At 40.5% G+C, this 20,803-nt stretch overlaps 1 protein-coding gene across 30 annotated transcripts in view; it reads right to left on the bottom strand.

Annotated features, from left to right (window-relative positions):
- MUC16 (mucin 16, cell surface associated) overlaps positions 1-20,803 on the bottom strand; it is a 210,977-nt gene that overhangs the window by 49,329 nt on the left and 140,845 nt on the right. For 29 of the 30 annotated variants that reach the window (XM_074204972.1, XM_074204993.1, XM_074204994.1 and 26 more), the window contains 23 exons: positions 20,311-20,483; positions 17,643-17,678; positions 16,702-16,770; positions 15,461-15,526; positions 15,069-15,193; positions 14,888-14,955; positions 14,072-14,244; positions 13,245-13,280; positions 11,522-11,590; positions 11,063-11,128; positions 10,679-10,803; positions 10,523-10,590; positions 9,751-9,923; positions 7,842-7,877; positions 6,282-6,347; positions 5,909-6,033; positions 5,731-5,798; positions 5,130-5,302; positions 3,458-3,493; positions 2,680-2,748; positions 1,687-1,811; positions 964-1,031; positions 422-594 (listed from right to left, as the gene is read on the bottom strand). In XM_074204972.1, the coding sequence (XP_074061073.1) occupies positions 422-594; positions 964-1,031; positions 1,687-1,811; positions 2,680-2,748; positions 3,458-3,493; positions 5,130-5,302; positions 5,731-5,798; positions 5,909-6,033; positions 6,282-6,347; positions 7,842-7,877; positions 9,751-9,923; positions 10,523-10,590; positions 10,679-10,803; positions 11,063-11,128; positions 11,522-11,590; positions 13,245-13,280; positions 14,072-14,244; positions 14,888-14,955; positions 15,069-15,193; positions 15,461-15,526; positions 16,702-16,770; positions 17,643-17,678; positions 20,311-20,483 (2,186 nt within the window). The remainder of the gene's footprint in view (positions 1-421; positions 595-963; positions 1,032-1,686; positions 1,812-2,679; positions 2,749-3,457; positions 3,494-5,129; positions 5,303-5,730; positions 5,799-5,908; positions 6,034-6,281; positions 6,348-7,841; positions 7,878-9,750; positions 9,924-10,522; positions 10,591-10,678; positions 10,804-11,062; positions 11,129-11,521; positions 11,591-13,244; positions 13,281-14,071; positions 14,245-14,887; positions 14,956-15,068; positions 15,194-15,460; positions 15,527-16,701; positions 16,771-17,642; positions 17,679-20,310; positions 20,484-20,803) is intronic. The other variant, XM_074204971.1, reaches the window with a different exon arrangement.

Raw genomic sequence — 20,803 nt, 5'->3', positions numbered from 1 at the left:
TTTTTGTCCTTCATTCTCGAAGAAGACCATGACATCAGGGTCACGTAGTTATTAAGTGTCAAGTGCCTGAGATGGGAATCGAACTACCATACTTCTGACTCCAAGGCCAGTACGCTATTTACTTCATCCAAGTTATTGCTGAATATGTTGAATCAAACAATACCAGAGATCAGAGTTTGGTGACTGTCAGATATTGAAAATAAATAAGAAAACTAAGAACAGGTTCTCTGGGGAAGTAGGTATTGGTGAAATCAGTTTTATGCCATTGTATGGACAAGAGATGAAGGCAAAGAAAGTTTTGAGATATTGGGTGGGGGGCAAATCATAATGAGAAAGAGAGAAGAGACAATATTGGTATCAGAACCAAATAGAACATCTCAGAGACACAGAAACCAAGCCTTGCTTCAATTAGGTAGCTCACCATTGAGGTAGAGGCTGTCCTTGTCCAAGATATAGCGGCCCAGCCTGGTAATGCCATTGGTCTGGTTACTCAGCTCCCAGTAAACCTTCTCTCTGTCCAGAAAGGGTCTGGTAGGATCTTGCCAACGGGTACATACAACATCCACTCTAGTTGCTGAGCCATCCTTCATTGGTCTAAGGAAAGAAATGTTGGTAAAGTCTTTCAAGATTATTGCTGACCAACTGACAAGGACTTGGGTATTGGGGCAGTGCAACTGAAATGTCTGAGATCATATGGTAAAGGTTGATAGTGACACCATGAGGGCTAACAAACCATACCAGCTCTGTAGAGAGCAGTGTGGAATAGTAAAATTCTCCATTCCTGAGACTCGATTTTAACAAGAGAGATGGGTGTGAAGCAGTTGGGGAATTTGAAAATGGAGACAACTAAGACTTTGTGGAGACCCTGTATTTGTATCTTGTATATCCTGAGTACTGGTGAAGTGCTTATAGATCCAGGGAAGGCAATCTTAGAACCTCAAGTCTTAGCTTCCTAGGTCTCACCTCAGCAAATTTAACCAGCATCCAGAATAGGAGGAACCAATGCTGCTTTTCATGAATAAGGGATTGAGCTGTCAAAGAAAGGAAAAGGTGAATGAGGACATGAACCTTGTAATGATGGAGCCCAAGGAATAGAGGAGGCTAGGGTACAAAAGGGTACATGAGATCATGAATCTAAAGCTGGAAAAGACCTTAGCAGCCATCTTATCAGTCAACTACACACTATACTGCCTGTACTCTGTTCATCATTCTCATCTTCTTACCTCTTCCCAATAGAATTTTGGACTCTAGAAGGTAAACTTTCACCTTATCTTCCCCAGAATCAAGAGCTCTTGACATTTCTCATTATGACACCATCTCACCTTGAACATGGACTCTACTGCTTTTCCAGATCCCCTTATGTAATGCCATAGATCCCTCCTCCTATTTGGAATATAAATTCCTTGAAGGCAAGGATTGTTTTGTTTACTTTTATTTCTATTCCAGATACTTAGTATAGTGCCTAGCATGTTATAAGCACTTAATAAGTAAATGTTCATTCATTATTTTTCCATTCAAATTCAAACCCTTAAACTTACACCTGAAGAAAACTGAGGCTCAAAAGGATTAGATAATATACCCAAGGTTCACATGCAAGAAGCATCAGTAGTAAGATTTGAACCCAGGTCCTCTCCAGAACCAATGCTCTTTTCTCCCAAGGCCAGATCAGGGACTATAAAATCTCACCAGCTGCTGTAAGAGTCTTTCTGTGGAGCCAAAAATAGCAGAGCCAGGGTGCCCCATGTCTTCTTTGTAATTCAGGTTGTTGATAGTGAAGTTTAATGTGAAAGGTTCCAGGGTCTGGATACCAGCTATGAATGGGGAAAGGAAAAATACCCATTCCTGAGTCCTGGGCATATCAAACAAATATACCCAGTGATACCCTATGCTTGTATTGTACTATTCTTTCCTAGAAGGAAAACTCATACTCCATGGCCCCGTTGATATCTATAACAAGGAAGCCCTACCATTTCCTAAACCTTCCTTGCCTATTCCTCTCCCACTATTTTTCTCATATCCTAGTTAAGCACAATAAGACATCCTTGGAAAGGCATAATAGATGCATCCTATGTACTTGGGGTGTTGGAGAATGGTGATGGAGTTGAAAAGATGTCTGGAAGGAAAGAGGTTCTCACAGGAGCTGAGGATAAATCATGAAGAATGGAAATCATTGTTCAAGCCACAATGTGAAAAATTTCAGTGGGGTGAGAACTATCTGATGTGGGGAAAAACGTGGTCAGCTTGATGAAGTCCCAGAAGCCCTTGGGGAGGATTCAAAATAGTGTGAGATGGTACTCAGCAACCATGGGAAGAAACAGATATTAAGTATAATGGGCTGCTATTGACAAAATTTGTCAGGTGCTGTGCTTCCTAGAATGCCCTATGGGAATGTTGTTTGATTAGTTGTTAAATCAATGGCTAGAAATTTATGTCTGAGTTTCTTTTTTTTTAAATGTGTGTTGGGGGAGGACTTTGAAATATGTACCAAACCAAGGTCACCTCCCTATCTCAAGAGGATACAACATCAGGTCCCAAATATTGGTTTTCCCTTCTTTGGAAAGTGATTATTTCTTAAAATGAGGTGGTTTTTAAGGATTAAGGCAATTTTCCTTTTCAAAATAGTATTTTCTCCCCAGCTTCCATGTGGGACCCAAGATACTAAAATAGCCAAATATCTACCTGTGGAGGTTCCAGGTTCTGAGGATACCAAGGGAGTTGTAAATAACGATGCACTGGATGGACCAAAAGCTATACAAAGAAATAGAAGACGAAAAATAAAGAAGAGGAAAAACAGAAAAAAGGAGGAGGAAGAGAGAGATTTGAATGAACATATGTGAACAAATATTTCTGATTGACTTAGCTGCCCAGGTTCTTGAAGGAGTCTTTCCTAAGAATACTAACTAAAGTGTCCTGCTAGTGACACTATTAGCAGAAGTAGAATAGAGGGGTCCAAGGGATACCATCATGAGTTCTCCTGAAAAATCTCTCAAATATTTGAGGAACACTGCTAATTCTCCTGATATCCCATGTAAATACTAAGTTACCACTATGCAACCTTGTACAGAGGACCTGGGAATCCCAGAAAATGAAATGGTATCTCTGGACCATGAAGGATCAGAAGTATCTAGAGCCCATTTTTTTCCCCACCTGGGACATTTTCTTTATAAAATCTCAGTACTAGAAAATTCCTCAAAGTGTATCTATCTCTTCTCTAAAATAATTCAATATCTTGTGTCTTTATGGTGATTTCTAGTGATGGGGAAATTTGCCATGCTTCAAGACATGCTCCCTCCTGGGAGGGAGAAAGAGTTCCTTTCTAAAGACCCCAAAACTGACTAAAGTGGAAGGAACATTGGCATTTTGGGACTTATCTCTAAGAGTTTTAAGAGAGAGAAAAAGGTTTGGGACCCAAGATTGACCTAGGACTCAAAGTTGATTTGGATAATAAAACACTTACTGGTTGTGGGTTGGATGGGATGGTATTCATTAAAACCTGTAAACCCAAATAACATATAATGAAGGGGAGGAAATCAGAAAAAAATGGAAAAGAAAATTTGATATACCCTAGGATGAAAACAAGAGCTGAACTGATGACTCATTTTTCAGTTCTATTGTTATCCTTGATGCAGAAGAGTATCTGGGTAATCCTTTACTCTGCCATGAAGTTCCGCTATGAGGTTAGAGGTAAAAAGGGCACTACTTAGATCCATGGGGATTTAGATGGAATAAAAAGAATTCAGACTCAATTCACTTTTGCTACAACTTGGCCTGCGGAAGCATAGGAGAAGGTAAAGCTACCTACTAACTGTCCAAGATTATCTCTAAAGGCAGGACAGAACTCATCTGCACAATAATGAGCATGTAAATAGCTTTTTTCATTCATTTTAGTTCAAGCTTCCTATAGAAGAACTCTTCCAATTTCATTCCCAGCAAAATGCCATTCAAGTTTTACATGAGGACTTTCAGTGAGGGACTCCCACTGCTTCCTGAAACAGTGCATTCTACTTTTTTTTTTTTTTTTTTGCAAGGCAATGGGGTTAAGTGGCTTGCCCAAGACCACACAGCTAGGTAATTATGAAGTGTCTGAGGCCGAATTTGAATTCAGGTACTCCTGACTCCAGGACTGGTGCTCTATCCACTGCACCATCTAGCTGCCCCTGCATTCTATTTTTGGATGGCTACAATTAATGGAAAATTTTTCCTTGATGTGAATTGAAATATATTTCCCAGCAACTTTCAGACATTACATATAATTCTGCTCTCAGTAGTCAAGTAGAAAGATTTTATATGCTTTGCCCTATGAGAGGTCTTTAAATATTTGAAGACAATCATTAAGTCTCTTTTATTCATTCAAAACACACCCAATTCCTTCAAACAATCCTTTTATGGAATAGTTTCAAATTCCCATGATGTCCATTTTCTTTCTGTATATATTTTTCCTGGTAAGTATTCTCAGAACACAATCTGATATTGTAAATGGGTGGTTGATTAGGCCAAAGGACAATATAACTGCCATCTTCCTTTTTACAGGGACTAGATTTGTCTTCATGGGAACTTATTGGATTGTTTCATTATACCACTGAATCATATTGAGATTTCATTTTGCTAAACCCTTATAGTCTTCTTAACATCCCCCTCATCCTTTGACAAGACAGTTCATTTTGTAAATCTAAATTCATATTTTTATTTTACATTTGTTAAATGTCGTGTTATTAGATGTGAGGCATATTTCTAATTTTTACTGAGTTTGAATTCTGACTAACCTATTAACCATTTAACCTTCCTAGTTTCCTATCTTTTGAATATTTTCTTCCATCTATGACTCTATTTAATTTATTGCTAAAAGACTGAATATAACAGGATCAAAAAGAGAGCTCTCTGTAACACAAATTAAAAACAACTCAGAAAAGGAAAAGGAATGGGTTAACCAGGGAAGTAGGCATGGGTAGGGTCCATTTTGTATAGTTGACTGGACAAGGGATGATGGGGAACATAGGGTTCTGGGGGTGTTGAGGTCTGAATTAGAGTGGGAATAAAAGGAATATATACTTATGTTGGGATTATGGTGTCATAACAGAATTTTTGCTGGAGGTAAAGAAGTCACTTATTGCTCCAGGGAAGAATCTCACCATTGAGATAGAAACTATTCTTATCCAGAGTGTAGGGGCCCAGTCTAGTGATGCCATGGGTCTGGTTGCTCAGCTCCCTGTAAACCCTTTCTCTGTCTAGAGAGGGATCAGTTGGCCTCCTTCGATGGATGCACACAGCATCCACTCCAGTTGCTAAGCCATCCTTCACAGATCTGTGGAAGGAAATGATTATTGAGACCCCTGTGGTTAATATTGAGAGATTAGTTTGAAGGACAGATTGGGGACAGTTAAAACTGAGATGAAGTGACATAACATAGGGTGATAATGACTCTATGATGTTTGAAAAACTCCCATTACTTTTGTGGATAAGACGGATGAATAGCCACAGATATCCCCCTGGAGAGAATTATTTCATTATTATAGTATTTGTTCCAAATCATGGCAGACAAGGGGAATTACTTTCCTAAAGACCCATGAAAGAAGAGAATGGGAATGAAACAGTTTTCAAATTTGAAAATCGAGGAAATGGACACTACATGGAGGCACTGCTTTTGTTGCTTGTCCAGCCTGAGCCTTATCCATGAACTTGGGGGATCAAGGGAGATGATCTCAGGCACCAAATTTTATCCTCAGGTCTCACCTCAGGGCAATCACTTTGCATCCACCATAGGAGGAACCAATGCTGCTTTGCTTGAACAAGGGACTCAGCTGTCAAGGAAATAATTAAGGGGAATGAGCAACCATCTTTTCACTCCCCATCCAAAAATGGAGAAACTTGTTGTACAGTCTATGGGTTGGGCATTCCTATGGAATCTCACCAGGTGCTGCAGCACTCTCTCTGTGGAAGTGAAATTGGCAGATGCAGAGTTTGCCATGTCTTCTGTGTAGAATAGGTTGGTGATGGTAAAGTTCAGGGTGAAAAGTGTCAGAATGTGACCACCAACTATAACAGAAGAGGAAAACAAAAGATCCATATCTGACTCTTGGGTACATCAATCAAACAGCCATCCAAACTAAGCTACTGCTATTCTATTACTGGAAGGAATAGGAAGGAAACTCAGCACTCAGAACCTGCTGACATCCACATTTATCTTCCTGATTTTTCCTTTCTCCATGTCTCCCATTTATCATAACCTACTCAAGCATAAGAAGATACTATGGGGAATGAGTCAAAAGACACATTCTTCATACCTGTGGTGCTGGAGAATGTTGATGGAGCCAGAGAGGTGTCTGGAGAAAAAGTGGTTGTCACAGAAGCTGGTAATAAATCACGAAGAATGAAAAGCACATAAATAAAGCCACAAGGTGAAAAATCTCAGGTCAGAGTATGAGAAGGAGTTCAGCTTGGATTAGCCACAGAATCCCTAACTCACAATCCAGAGTGAGTAAAAAGTAGGTACATGAGTGATGCTCACATTGGTACACCTTATCAGATCAGGACCTTCCTATAAAGGGTACCCTGAGCCTTCATTTTCTTTAACATATTAATGGGACTTATAGACTCATTCTTAATTCCACAGTGATTTCGCTGGTTAATTTTTAAATTCACTGCCAGGGACTTAAATCTATGTAGGCCTTTACTACATGAGACTCCAAGGTATTCCACTCATTTATTTACCCTAGTTTTCCCAATTGGCAGGTAACAATGTTTCCAAATACAGAGATTTCAGAATGTTTGGGGACGTTCCTTCTTTTAGAAAACACATTCTCTCCCAGTCACTCATAGTCTATATATGTTGGGGAAAGGGGGAAGGGGGTAATGAGTGTTCTCTAGGATACTGAAGCTTCCACATTCTTACTTGGGGTTCCAGACCCTGTGGACCACAAGGTAGTTGCAGGGCCTGATACACTTGCTGGTTGCTGAGAAGCTGCAGCAAAGAGTATTATTAGAGATCAACAAAGACCATGGTTCCCCATATAAGAGTCTGATGAAGCTGCAGTCAGAGCTCTATTTGTAGGAAATGCTTAATCAATGTTTGAGGGACGAATGAATGCCTGTGATCAAACATCCCTGGAAGCTGCTGGAATACCCTGCCAGTGACAACACTGGCAGAAGTGACATTCAGAGCTATGAGAGTCTGGTTGCTTGTGTCCCTTTCCAACCACTCTCAAAGAACTGGGTTTCCTTGTGACGTGATCATTTCTCTAATTACCTGAGCTTGGTAATTCATTATCCTCATGCAAACTTGGTGGAGAACATGGGAATCCAGAGTATGAAGCCATGATTCTTGATTCAAAGGACTAGGAGAACGTAAAGGTGCTTTTTTATCTAGGTCCTTTTGCTAAGGTTATCTTAGAGATGCAAGGGTCCTGAGGATACAGCTAGTCCAGGAATCCCTTCTATAATATTATATAATATATAATAATATAAAATATATATAATATATAATGTATATAAATATAATATATTATATATAATTATATATAATATAATTGTATGCAATTATAATATTTTACTGTAATATAACATCTTTTTTCAATATCCCACTGTTGGGGAACTTGCTACTTCATGAGGCAGGCAGTATCATGAATGGGATTTCTTTCTAATGTCACTTGACTGGGTTGGCTGTTCATGGTTCATGCTGTCATACTGGTGTCCAATACTAGGAGTTAAAAGGATTTAAATCTTTTTTTTTGGAAGTGATCACATATTAAGTGAGTAATAAATATTTGTTATATACTAGCTAACTGAGATACAGGACTTACAGATGACCAAGGATATAAAAGAAATCTGAATGACAAAATACTTACTGGTATAATATTGAACTGATTTGTGTCCATTATAACCTAGAAAACAGAAGATAGACAATGAAGGGAGCACATGACCTGAAGAGAGAAGACTCAAGATGCTCAAGGCAAGAACCATGAACCTTATAACTCATTTTGTTGTATCTTGACATTTAAGACTGCTCCACGTGGAAGCAGATAACAGAATTCTCCCCATCTACTCTAAAGCCCCCTCCACCACCACCACCAACAACACCTCCGCCAAGTTCTCTGACATGAAACTCAGAGCTAATGATTGGTTCTTGTCCTTCGCTATCGAAAAGGACTAAAATGACATCACTACGTTTGAGACAAATTAGTGTGTCCGACAGTGGCTGGTCAGTTACTAGAGCAACACCAAAGAAGCTTATAGGATGGCATGGGGGATTCCTGGGGGGAGGGAAAGAGTAAATAGGCATTCCTTGAATGAGCCCACCATTGCTATACCCTGGCCTGTAGAAATAGACAAGAAAGTAATGTTTCTGACTAGTCCTGGTATATTTTCCATATGACCACCCTTCAAATACTTGTAGACATCTCTTGTGTCATCTTTCTCCAGGTTAAACATCCTCATTTCCCTCAAGTGATCTTTATAAGCCATGAACTCCAAAACTTTGACCAATTTCCTTCCATCTTATTTCCCATCATATGCTCTTTGATCCATTTACACTGAACTAGCTGGTTCTACAAATAAACTTCTGACTCTGAAGCATTTTCTCTATCTGTACCCATTCTTGGAAGCTCTTCCTTGACATCTCCACCTCCTGGTTTTCTTCAAGTCCTATCTTCCACGGGAAGTCTTTGCCAACCTCTGTCAACTTTCCCTCTGTTAATTATTTCCTATTTATCCTGTATATACAAACATAGTTGTTTGCTTGTCTTCCTAATTAGATTGTGACCTCCTTGAGGGCAGGTACTGGGGTTGGGGAGCATCGGGGCTGCCTTTCCTTGTGTTTCCAACACAGTCCCCAGCAAATGGTAAATGCTTAATGTTTATTATCAACTGATTGACTGATTGATCCTCCTTTGGATGTTCTCCAGTTTAATCAGTGTTTTCAATGTAATTTATAATCCCATTCATTTTCTGGGCTGCCACTCAGTTGACTCATAGAGATTCCAATCCATTATGAAATTCCAAACATCTTATACATGACTACTGCCTAACCAAGTCTTTTCCACACAAACTGTCATATCTTCTCAGTTTGCTCTACTCAGGCCAGAAAAAAATGGCCAATTTCCTGCTTCTTGAACATGTTCATTCCTATGTTCCTGTTATGTTCCCTGCTCATCTTCACTTCTAAAAATAACTGGTTTTCTTTCAGTCAGGTCTTATGTGCCACCTTCCCCAAAAGGTCTTTCCTAACTTCACGACTTATTAGTGTCCTCCCCCCACCATTGCTTGTGGTTGTATCCTGGGACTTAATCAGGCACATAGATATATAATAAATGTTTGTTGATTGATAAGTATGTTTAATTTTGAACACAAATGAACTTAAATTTCTTCCACTTAAGCATCCTCTTATAGTTAGCATATTTTTTCATGTTTTAGTTTCTTATTGATTCCTAATTCTGTCTAATTAACTATTTATCTCTCAAAGTTTCATGACTCATACATTTGCTATCTAGATCTCTATGCAAATTACTGCTACAAACATGGATTAAAATAGAACTAAAGATACTTGTTTCTGCCACTAAGATAATTAACTCAGAAATTCTCGAGGAAGGGAATCCCTAGGGAAATAGTATGGGTAGGGTCTGTCTTATGTAGTTGGTGAATGTAAGAGATTATTGAGAAGTAATGGTTCTCTGCAAATTAGAGTCTGAATCAGAATGAAGGATAACAGGAGGAAGTAGAACAATAAGGAAAAGGCTGGACTGCAGTTAAGTTCCTCACCATTGAGGTAGAGACTGTCCTTGTCAAGGGAGTAGGGACCCAGCTTGGTAACACTTTTTGTCTGGTTGCTTAGCTCCCAGTAAATTCTCTCTCTGTTCAGGAAGGGGCTTGTGGGGTCTCTCCAATATGTGCATAGGGCATCCACTCCAGTTGCTGAGCCATTCATAATAGGCCTGGAAAAGGACATTTTGATGTTGACATAGAATCTTGTACTGAGACAGGTGATAGGAGATCCCAAAGAGAACCGAAGTAGCCTGAAAAAAAAACTTTGGGAAAGGCTGGCATGTTTCCAGGTTGCATTGCTTTCATTATTTCTTTTTTTGTAGGGTTTTTTTTTTTTTGGCAAGGCAATGGGGTTAAGTGGCTTGCCCAAGGCCACACAGCTAGGTAATTATTAAGTGTCTGAGGCCAGATTTGAACTCAGGTACTCCTGACTCCAGGGCTGATGCTCTATCCACTGCACCACCTAGCTGCCCCTGCTTCCATTATTTTTGTGGGTGAGAATGTGGTCAACCAATGATTCCCCACTGGATTGAAAATTTACCTTAGAGAATTTGTTTTAATCTACATCTAATAAAAGGAGTGAATTTCCTGAGAATCCACAGATAAGGTGAGACTGCAAAAAAAGCAGTTTAGAAATGTAAGAATAGAAAAAATGGTACAAGAATGGAAACATTCCTTTGGTTGAAATCCAACCAAAACCCAAAGTGTATCCTTAGGGGAAGGAGAGAGATGGTCCATAAACCCCAACTTGAAGGTTCTGGGGTCTCACCTCAGGGAAATAACTTTATATCCAGAGTAGAAGGAACCAACACTACTTTTCCGGAACAATGGATCAAACTAAAAAAAGGAGAAAATGAGTGAATGCAGGTGGTGGGACTGAAGAAAACTGAGATGCAAGCTATAACAGGAGTTGAGGAAACCTCACCAGGCGCTGCAGGATCCTCTCTGTGTAATTGAAATTGCTGGAGCCTGGGTGTCCCATTTCTGCTGCATATGGTAGGTTTGTGATTGTGAAGTTGAGGGTGAAAGTCTCCAGTTTTAGGTTGCTGGCTGCAGGAGAGGAATGGAGAGAAACCCCCAACCTCTGAGCTTTGAGCAATCAATCAGAATGCAAAGGGATACCCAAATGCTCTGCAGAATTCCTTCTTGGAAAGATAACTCAGCATCCCACTCAAGTTCCCAGTAAGGAAACTTCACCCACTTCCCAACTGCTCTTCTTCCCCTTTGCTCTGTTTCTTCCATCTCCTAACCTCATACCCAAACAAGACTTTTCTGGGGAATGAATAATAAGAGATAAGAAGTTTTGAACCTGTGGTTGGGGAGAATGATGATGGAGTCAGAGATGCTGTTGGAGCAAATGTGGTTGTCACAGGAGCTGGGGGAAAACATATTGATGGAAATTATTAGGTAAATGTATCAGATAAGCTCTGCTAATATGGGGCATTTGGACTTTGCTTAGTTTGATCATTGAGTCACTGGGAGGGGAATTGCAGTCATGAGAATGCTATTCAGTAAACACAGGAAGAGATACCAAGTCGAGTGAAGAGACTCCTCAAATCAAATTTGTGAAGTCAGGAGCTTCCTGCCTGGGATGCCTTGGACCCTTCCTCATGCTCCCTCCTAGCTTCTCATTCCCAGCTTGCTGGGTGATAGTTCCTTAGAATGGAGGTAACTTTGAAATGCTTAATATGGTTTCCTCTTTCAGACAGCATATCTTCTCCCTAGCTGCCTCATGAAGAGTAAAGACAAAAGCCAGTCACATTCTTACCTGTGGGACTACCAAGCTCAGTGGACACCAGAGGAATTTCAGATGTGGTTGCAGTGTCTGGTCCTCGAGCTGTGGAAAGGAATGTCATTAGAGACACATGGATCCAGAGCGTGGATAATGAAACATCACTCCTACTCATGGTAGGAAGGAGGGGGACTACTGGGGCAAAATGCTGTGTGCATGATCAGATAGTGTCACTGTCAGGTGGTTTTATGTAACCATTTTTCTCTGATATAAGGGAGTGAGGGAGCAGTAGAAGGGGAGAATATTTTCAGGAATAATTATAATGTAAAAACATGAAAAACAAATAAACTAATTTAATTTAAAAAAAAAAAGAAAGGCAGAGATCATGGTTACCTCCATGAGGAGAGCAGAAAACTATGGTCATCTGAGTACTGGATTCCGGAGATATTTTACAAGTTTGCTCAATGACAGTCTGACTGACTATTGCCAAACATTAATGACATCTCTTAAGAGTTCCTGGTTAGGGACTTATCCCAATAACAGCCCCCTGAGTTTCTCTCTTGGGGTCTACATTAATGAAGAAGCATGATCAAGACCATAAAACAGCCCATCCTGTGAGCCTCAATCCCCGTATTCTCTCTCTTTCTTCCTAGATCTGACATTCATCTATAAACTGGCAAGTCTCCTTACCTCCTATTAGGCAACCTAAAAGCATTGATTAAACACCCACTGTACTTAATAATGGGGACAGGTACTGTGCTACAAGCTGCAGATCCAGATCTTATGGGGAAAATCATTACTACCCAAACTCTGATAAAATACATGGGGATCCCCAAAGTCTGAGTCTATGGTTTAGCCTGAGAAGGGTCAAATGATTCTAGAGCTCCTTTTCCCCTTATTTGGAAACTTTTATCTGAATTGCCAAAGAATTTCAGCATAGGAGATGTTCTGAGAGAGTCATCTTCACCATATGGTGTTTGTCCTCCATTCTTGAAGAAGACAATGACATCAGGGAGGTGATACCATGACATGCATATGAATTTTATTTGAGTGAGGGGGTGCTGTACAATGTCACTAGCCTCACTTTTTCCTTTGGAGAAACTCTGGGTTCAGTGACCAGATATGAATCAGGATGACTGGAGATGACTCTCAATGTGGGGTAATCAGGGTTAATGACTTGACCAAGGTCACACTGCTAGTAAGTGTCTGAGGCCAGATTTGAACTCCTGTCAAGGCCAGTTCTCTAATCACTGAGTCACCTAGCTAGTCTTTTCCACCACCTAGCTGGTCTTTTCCACCATGTAGAGCCCCCTGGATCAATGAATGCCTAACTTTGGCTCATAGGACTGGAAGAGACCACAGAAGATAAGCCTAAAGATCTTTTTCTTTGTAAATAAGGAGACTGAGGCAAGTAGCAGTTAAATGACTTGCCCAGGGTCACATAGTGTGTTTGAGACAGGATTTTAAGTCAGGTCTTTCTGACTCCAAGTTCATTAGTCTATTCAAATTCAACCTAGCTGCTTCTAAAATTTTGAAGACTTGCAATAGTAGAGAACTCACTGCTTCCTGAAGCAGCCCATCCCACTTTGAGTATGTATAGTTTCTGACACCTGTGATGTGGGATGAAGGGTTGAAACAATGGCCATGACTAGTTGGCACTCTCATTCTAGAGCCCAACTCAAGACCTGCAGTGGAGAACAGAGTTCAGGACATATAGATGGATGAAGAACCAAGGGTATTTGGATGGCCAAACACTCACGTGTAGTATACTGGACTGCACTATGTTCATTATATCCTGGAAAACAAAAAAAAAAAGGATAGTGATGACAAAGAGTTCATGACCCCACAAGAGAAAGAAGGAAACACCATAGCTCAGAGGGAGGGACATAGTGAACTGAGTAGTAAGTTTGCAAAACATGGGTTCCTGAAGAAACTGTCTCTTGAGGAAGGAGAGGAGAAAACTCTCATTTTCATTCTCCTCGAGGTAAGGAGGAAATAAAGAAGTTTGCAATTTGGAAACATTCTTGGTAAGCCAAAAAAGACATAAAGGCACCTAAATGATTCCATCATGGTGCGTGCTCTCTCTCTCCTCTAACCTGTGGGGCATCTGGTTGACTGACAATTCCTATATTCCTGGCAAGGAGGCTCAGCAGCCAAGAGTACCAAAAAGCTGCTAAAATGTTGATGGGTTTGGTTCTTTTCCTTCCTTATCAAAGAGGACCAAAATGACATCACTATGTTTGAGACAAATGACATCTGACTGTGGCTAATCAGATCAATATGAGTTTAGAATGTTCTACTACAGCTGGGCACAAATGGTCCATATGAACACTTGGGGTGGGTAATCTAAGCTTATGAATGTCATGTTTCCTTTGAACTACATTTAAAAATGTGGGTAAGATTAGAAGACAAGCTGAGCTCTATGATAGCCGAGAGTGAGAGCAGCAAAGGAAACCTAAAGAGTCCTCCTCTGAAGTCCCTTTCTTGGGTAGAGATGAATGAGAAGAAAGAGCTCAGGGGAAAGGAGAAGTACTCAGAGAATGAAAGGAGGAGGGGGAGGGGCAGAGCCTCAGTGGCTTGACTCACCATCGAGGTAGAGACTATCTTTATCAAGTGAGTAGGGTCCCAGTCTACTAATGCCCAAAGTCTGGCCAATCAGCTCCTGATAAACCCTCTCTCTGTCCAAGACAGGTCTGGCGGGATCTCTTCGATAGGTGCATAGTAGATCTACTCCAGTTGCGGAGCCATTCTTCATAGGTCTGAGAATGGAAATGTTAATAGTTACAAGAATGATACTGAGGAACCTGAGAATCCAAGTATAACAATAGGCATCTTCCCTGAGGAACTCCAAACATTTCTATGATAAAGAGCATGAAGCTGTGTTAGCTAGAACTCTCTCTCTCTCTCTCTCTCTCTCTCTCTCTCTCTCTCTCTCTCTCTCTCTCTCTCCTTCTCTTCCTCCCTTCCTTTCTCTTTCCCGGACTTCCCTTCTCCTATTTTACCCTCCCCCCTCTATTTCGTGGGTATAAAAATTATTGATTAGAAAATTCCCTATACTTGCACTACAAATTGCCTGGGTACGCAATACATTGCAGAGATGGAATTTGAATCTGTCTTCCCAACTCTAAGGTTGGCTGCCTGCCAGTGCCTGTAAAAGGATCCCTTTACATCTGAAATTTGTTCTAAAATGTGAATTTCAAGAGAGATCACTTTGCCAGGAACTCATGGAGAAGGAGATGTATTACAAAACTACTTAGGAATTTGAAAATGAGGGAAATGGAACAATCAGACAATGTGTCAAATAGCCCCCTTCATTGTGAGCCTACTCAGAATCCAGCATATGCCTTTCAGGGTCCCAAGGAGGTGCTTTCACATCCCAATTCCAAGTCTTTAGGGCCTCACCTCAGGGTGGTCAGATGACATCCAGAATATAAAGAGCCAATGCTGCTATTCCTGAATAAGGTGTCCAGCTGGCAAAGGAAGGAGGTGATGAGATAGTGTCTGGCAAACAGGAGGCTGAACCAAGGACAAAAGGAAGGTGCTCATACTTCTGGGATATGAGGTAGGGATTGGGCAAACTTACCAGGTGTTTTAGGACTCTTTCAGTTGAGTTGAATTTACCAGATCCTGGAAGATGCATGTCTTCAGTGTAGAGTAGGTTGGTTATGGTGAAGTTTAGTGTGAAAGACTGTAAGGTTAGGCTGGCAGCTGTTGCCATGGAAGGAGAGAAATATCCATGCTTGAGTCTTGGGCATATCCATGAGCACACCCACAAAATCCTGTTTTTATTATCCTTTCCTCACCCCCTTCCCCAATACTGGAAGAAAAACTTAACATCCTGCATCCACTGATGAATACCATTATGTAGCCTTGCCACTTTTCCTATTTTTCCCTTGCTCTTTGTCATTCTCCAATCCCATAGCAAAGTATGGTACAATTTCTTGGACATGACCCAGAGATCTAATATCTTTGTACCTGTAGTGCTTGAGAAAGGTGATGGACGTGGGGATGTGGCTGGAGGGGACGTGCTTAGCAAAGAACCTGTTGGAAAAAATCATTATGAAGAAAGATGATTCATAGATTAATCACATGCAGCCATATGATTGTTACAAGATGGTGAACTGACTGCGAGATATGGATATCAAGGTCTCTGTTGCCTTCTTGCCTTTTCCATTCTTTGAGTTCAAAGGAATGTCAGAGGCCATCTTGTCTCAACAACAATAACCACCAACAAGCCCCTCTACAACGTACTCAACAAATGGTCATTCAGCCAATGCATTATGGCTTCCAGGAGAGGAAAAGCCACCCCTTCTCAAGGCATCACATTTCATTTTGGGGCAGCTCTCACAATTAGAATAGTTTTCTTGATATCAGATCTAAATTTCCTTCTTTGTGACTTTTGCCTTTCTGGGGTCCGACGTAACAAACCTCTCCCGTATTACACATGATAGCTCTTTAAATATTTGGAGATAGTTATTGTGTCTTCCTTGAGTCTGCTCAAACTAGGCAAGGCCATCTCCTTCGCATGATATAATCTTGAGAATCTTCAGTCTGCTCATTCTGGGTCATAATAGTAAAGGCTCTTTGTCACGATGGTGAAATTACTAGTGAAGTTGAAATCCGGAGCTACTGGGGTTGAGGATCTGACTCCACCTCCAAAATTTGCAGGGACTTGGGGAAGGGTTCTCATTGTAAAAGTCTTTCAGACCAGGGACTTCCTGCTTGGACTGCATGCACTTTCCCTACTCTTCAATAGGAATTCAAGGATCCATTCCAAGTTCCCACAGGAACTATTCTGCTTAATTGTAAAACTTAATTTCTCAAAATTTAAATCTCTGGTTTTTGTAACTTAAGATTTCTAGCTAATATAACATCTCAGCTCTCCCTTTTCCTTGTTTAAAAGGTGCCTATTTCTTGTAATGATGGAGATTTTAAGAGGCCTGGAGTTGTTTCCTGTTCTGAAAGCATATTCTTTTCCCACCTTCCAGCTGGGACCTGGGGCAAATTCTCCAGGTCACAGAGGTGTCATATTTATATTCCACATTTGAGACCCCAAAACTCTTAAGTGTGCCAGAATAAGATTAAAATGTAATTGAGAAATATTTAATGAAATAGAATAAAAATACAGTATAATATAGATCATGATTATCTGTGGTTTCTAAAATCAACATGCACCCCAATTTTATCCCTTTCTATTTGAGTTTGCCCTTCCCTACCTTTGGAGCCTCCAGGTCCTGTGGGCACCAGGGGAGATCCAGATACTATTGTTGTGACTGGAACAGGAACTGGAAAAAAACAAAGGAAAATGATTAAAGATTGGCAGAGACCTTGAATACCTAAGAATAGAGAACTTGGAACAGTTGTGGGTTTCTATGTATAAGCTCAGAGTCTTTCATAAGGGAGTGACTTAGTATGTGCCTCTTCACCAAATGATTGAATCAATGGGGTTCAGTGCCTTTATTGGATGTCCAGGTTCCAGTGGAGGGGAGGGAACCTGTCATGGGAAGATCAGCTGAGGTGCTTGGTCTGTGACCAACAGGAGGAGCCTGTGAATTATCCTCCTGATATTTTGTCCCATAGAGTTGAAGATACCTTTAGACCTGTCAATATCCTTGAATTCCCCATAATCTTCCCTTGGGTGCATATCTGACCATGTCATTCCCCTACTCAACAAACTCCCTCCCTGCTACCTCCAGAATCAAATATCATATAATCTGGAGAGCAAGATGGGTTCTCAAAGTTCATCTAGTCCAACCACTACATTTTTATAGAAGAGTTAACTGAGGCTTAGAGAGTTCATGTGGCTTGTCCAAGTCACTGACAGTAGATGAAAGAGGTAAGATTTGAACCCAGATTTTCTGACTCCAGAATGATTTTTATCCCTTTAACAATCCTGACCTACCTTATTCTGCCTCATGATTCCCTCTCCTTCCCAATCTCTGGCTAGATAACTAAAGTGACCTCATAGAATTTCTCTCTTCTTTCAAGCCACAGCTCAAGTCCTGACTGGACTACAGGGTCAAGGGGCTTGGGTAAAGACCATGACTAGTTCAAGCTATCACACTGGGGACCAATTCAAAATGTTGAGAGAAGAATGAGGTTCAGGGCTCCCAGATGGCCCAGGATTGAAATAAGAAGGAAGTGTCAACATACTTACCAACACTGGGTAGAACCGGACCACGTTCATTATAACCTGAAAACCAAAAGGTGGACAATGAGGGGAATGAACCCAACTTAGCAGAAAAGAAAAAAATAGGAATGCTCAAAGTACATGACCCAGTGAAACAGAATACAGTCTGCTACATCTGGTCACTTGGAAGCCAGACTTGGTCCTTAGAGGAGAGCCTTACTTCTCTGGCATGAGATAGGGAGGATAAGAAACTTGAAACTTGGAAGAAATGATAAAGAGTCAAAGAGGCTTGAACTAATGTACTCTTTCTGTTCTGGTCTATGGGAAAATAGAGATAGTCAAACTAGCTGCTCTTCCCATTCTCCTAACTTGATGTTCCTAGCCTTAATCACTAAATGAGTGTTGCCTTAGTCAGACTGAGGTATGGGAAAGACCTTTGCTTATAAAGGTCAATGTCTCCCACTGCATCCAGGGCCAACTCCAGTCAACCTGATTCATGTCTGGTCACTGATCCCAAAAGGCTCTTGTGGGAGAGAGTGAGATGGGTGACTTTGTACAGCCTTCCCTCACTTAAATCCAATTCATTTGCAAGTCATGGCATGGTCCTCTTTGAAGAGAAGAACAAACAATAATAGGATCATAAATATAGAGTTGTAAAGGACATCAGAGTCTGTGTAATACAATTCCTTCCTTCTCCAGATCAGAAAACTGAGGTTCAGAGAAGTTAAATGACATCTTTAAGGGAAGCATAGAGGATTAGGTGTTGGGCTTGGTATCAGGAGGTTGAATCCTGCCTCAGGTTCTTGCTAGCTGGGCTTAATCTCTCTCAGCCTCAGTTTCCTAATATGGAAAATATGGAGCCTCTACCTCCCAGGATTGTTGTGAGGATCAAATGAGGCAACAAATTCAGTGCTATATAAATTCTGTGATTATCATCATTATCAATAGCATGAGGGGTCACTCAGCTAGTCTAAGGTAAGACTTGAACAAGATGTTCATGGCTCCAAGTCCAGGGCCCTGTCCACAAAGAAAAGTAAACTTTTGGTCACACAGGTTACACACTGGCATGGACACTTGTTTATTATCTGAATCCAGATCCCCTGACACAATTTGCCGCACCTTTCCCACTGTACAATGCAGTCTTTCACTAAGAAGACTGAGATCATCTGATGGGAGTTTCCCCAGCCAAAGGGAAGTAGAACAAGAGCAAAGACTAGCTGAGATAGCATCAGAAATCTTCATGGGCTCCCTGTCTAGTATCTCAGATATAAAGGGCATGGAAAGTCTCAAATCCAATTGGAACATGAACCAGAATTTCCTTTTGTAAGATCTCTGCCTGGAAGCCATCAGGCACATGAACAATTCACTCCTATGCATCCAAAAGCATGTTCTTCCACTTTGGAACAACTCTGAGGGCTAGTCAGTTCTTTCTTAGATTATGGGGTCATGTCAAATAATTTTTGTGTCCTCTGCCCTGGAACAGTCTCTTCAATTCTCTCTTCTCTGTGCTAAACATTTCTAGTTTCTTCAATCAATTTCCTGGGACATAGCTTCAAATACTTTCCCATCCCAGTTTGTACCATTCTATGTAAAACTTAGTTTGCTAATGATCCCTGAAGTCAGACCATGCAGCAGGTACTGCATAATTGTCCATGCTATTGAACTTGGCAGAGCTCCCATTCCTTGGCTGCTGAATAATGGGCATGGTCCCAGGACTGCATAGCACTACAAATATGCCTTAACTCACCCAAAGGATAGCAGGTCTTGTCCCAAATGTTCTGCATAACCATATATGTATAACCTATACCAAATTGTTTGCCTTCTCAATGAGAAGGGAGGGAAGGGAGATAATTTGAACTCAAAATCTTAAAAAACAAATATTAAAAATTATTTTTACATGTAACAGGGAAAAAAATAAAATATTAAGCAACAACAATAAAAAAGACAGAACTGCTACCTTTTTCCTCCTAAACACTAGAATTCTTTCCACATAGACACAAAGTCAGAGATCTTTTGGGTTGCCACATAACACTGATGGCTTATATCTTAGTTTTGTTTTGTTTTGCTTTTTTTCAAGGGTTAAGTGGTTTGCCCAAGACCACACAGCGAAGTAATTATTAAATGTCTGAGGTCAGATTTGAACTCAAGTACTCCTGACTCCAGGGCCGGTGCTCTATCCACTGCACCACCTAGCTGCCCCAGATGACTTATATCTTAATAAGATTCCCAGGATATCTTCTCAGAAATTATCTATTCATGTTTTCCCTATTTTATGCTCATATGTAATTTTACATTTATTTCAATTAAATTTTGCCTTTTTAATTTCTTACATTATCTTAATTTTCTGGATTCTGGTTCCACCCAAAATCAATTGTCTTTTCTCTCCTAGTTTCATGGCATCTATCATTGACTACCATCTATGTTTCTTTCCAATCCACTGATTAAAAAAAAAATGTTAAACAGGACCAAGGACAGATCTCCATAGTGGTCTTTAGGTAAGAGTAAATCAAAAAGCTCTGAGAAAATTACTGGTTAGGGAAACAGGCTTCTATCTTCTGCATTTATGGATAAGATTAGAACCTTGTTCATAGTGGGAATGTCAGAAGAAAAAGGCAATTTTCAGATTAAAACAGATGAGCAGGGGAAGAGATAGAGGCAGGAAGGGGATAAATCTTCCCTCCATGAGACTGCTTACCATTGAGGTAGAGACTGTCTTTGTCCAGGGAATAGGGGCCCAATTTCCGGATGCCATAAGTCTGCTCACTCAGCTCATGGAAAATCTGCTTGGCATCCAGATCAGTGCTACTGGGGAACTGGCGATAGGTGCATATAGCATCCACACCTGTCTGTGCTCCTTTATTCACAGACCTAGGAAAGGAGATGCTATTGATAAACCTGGAAATACTGGAAGGGATACCATCCTTTATAAATATTTTTAAATGAGAAAAACATTAATGATAACTCTCATTTCTATAAGGACAATGCAAAGTGATTCCTTAAAGCAACTTAAACAAAAACATGGTCTCGGTATTATCATTCCTGTTCTAAGGAGGAAGAAACTGAGATAAAGGAAGTCCAGTTACTTGTCCATGCTTACAGAGTTGATGTGTTTTAAAGCTGGAATTTGAACTCAGATTTTCTGCCTCCATTGTTATTGGGGCAATTGAACCAACTCAGATATAGTCAAA

The sequence above is a fragment of the Macrotis lagotis genome, chromosome X, assembly GCF_037893015.1.
Source record: "Macrotis lagotis isolate mMagLag1 chromosome X, bilby.v1.9.chrom.fasta, whole genome shotgun sequence".
NCBI lineage: Eukaryota > Metazoa > Chordata > Mammalia > Peramelemorphia > Peramelidae > Macrotis > Macrotis lagotis.
Note: the sequence above shows the minus strand (reverse complement) of the source record. Positions and strands in the feature narration are given on the sequence as shown.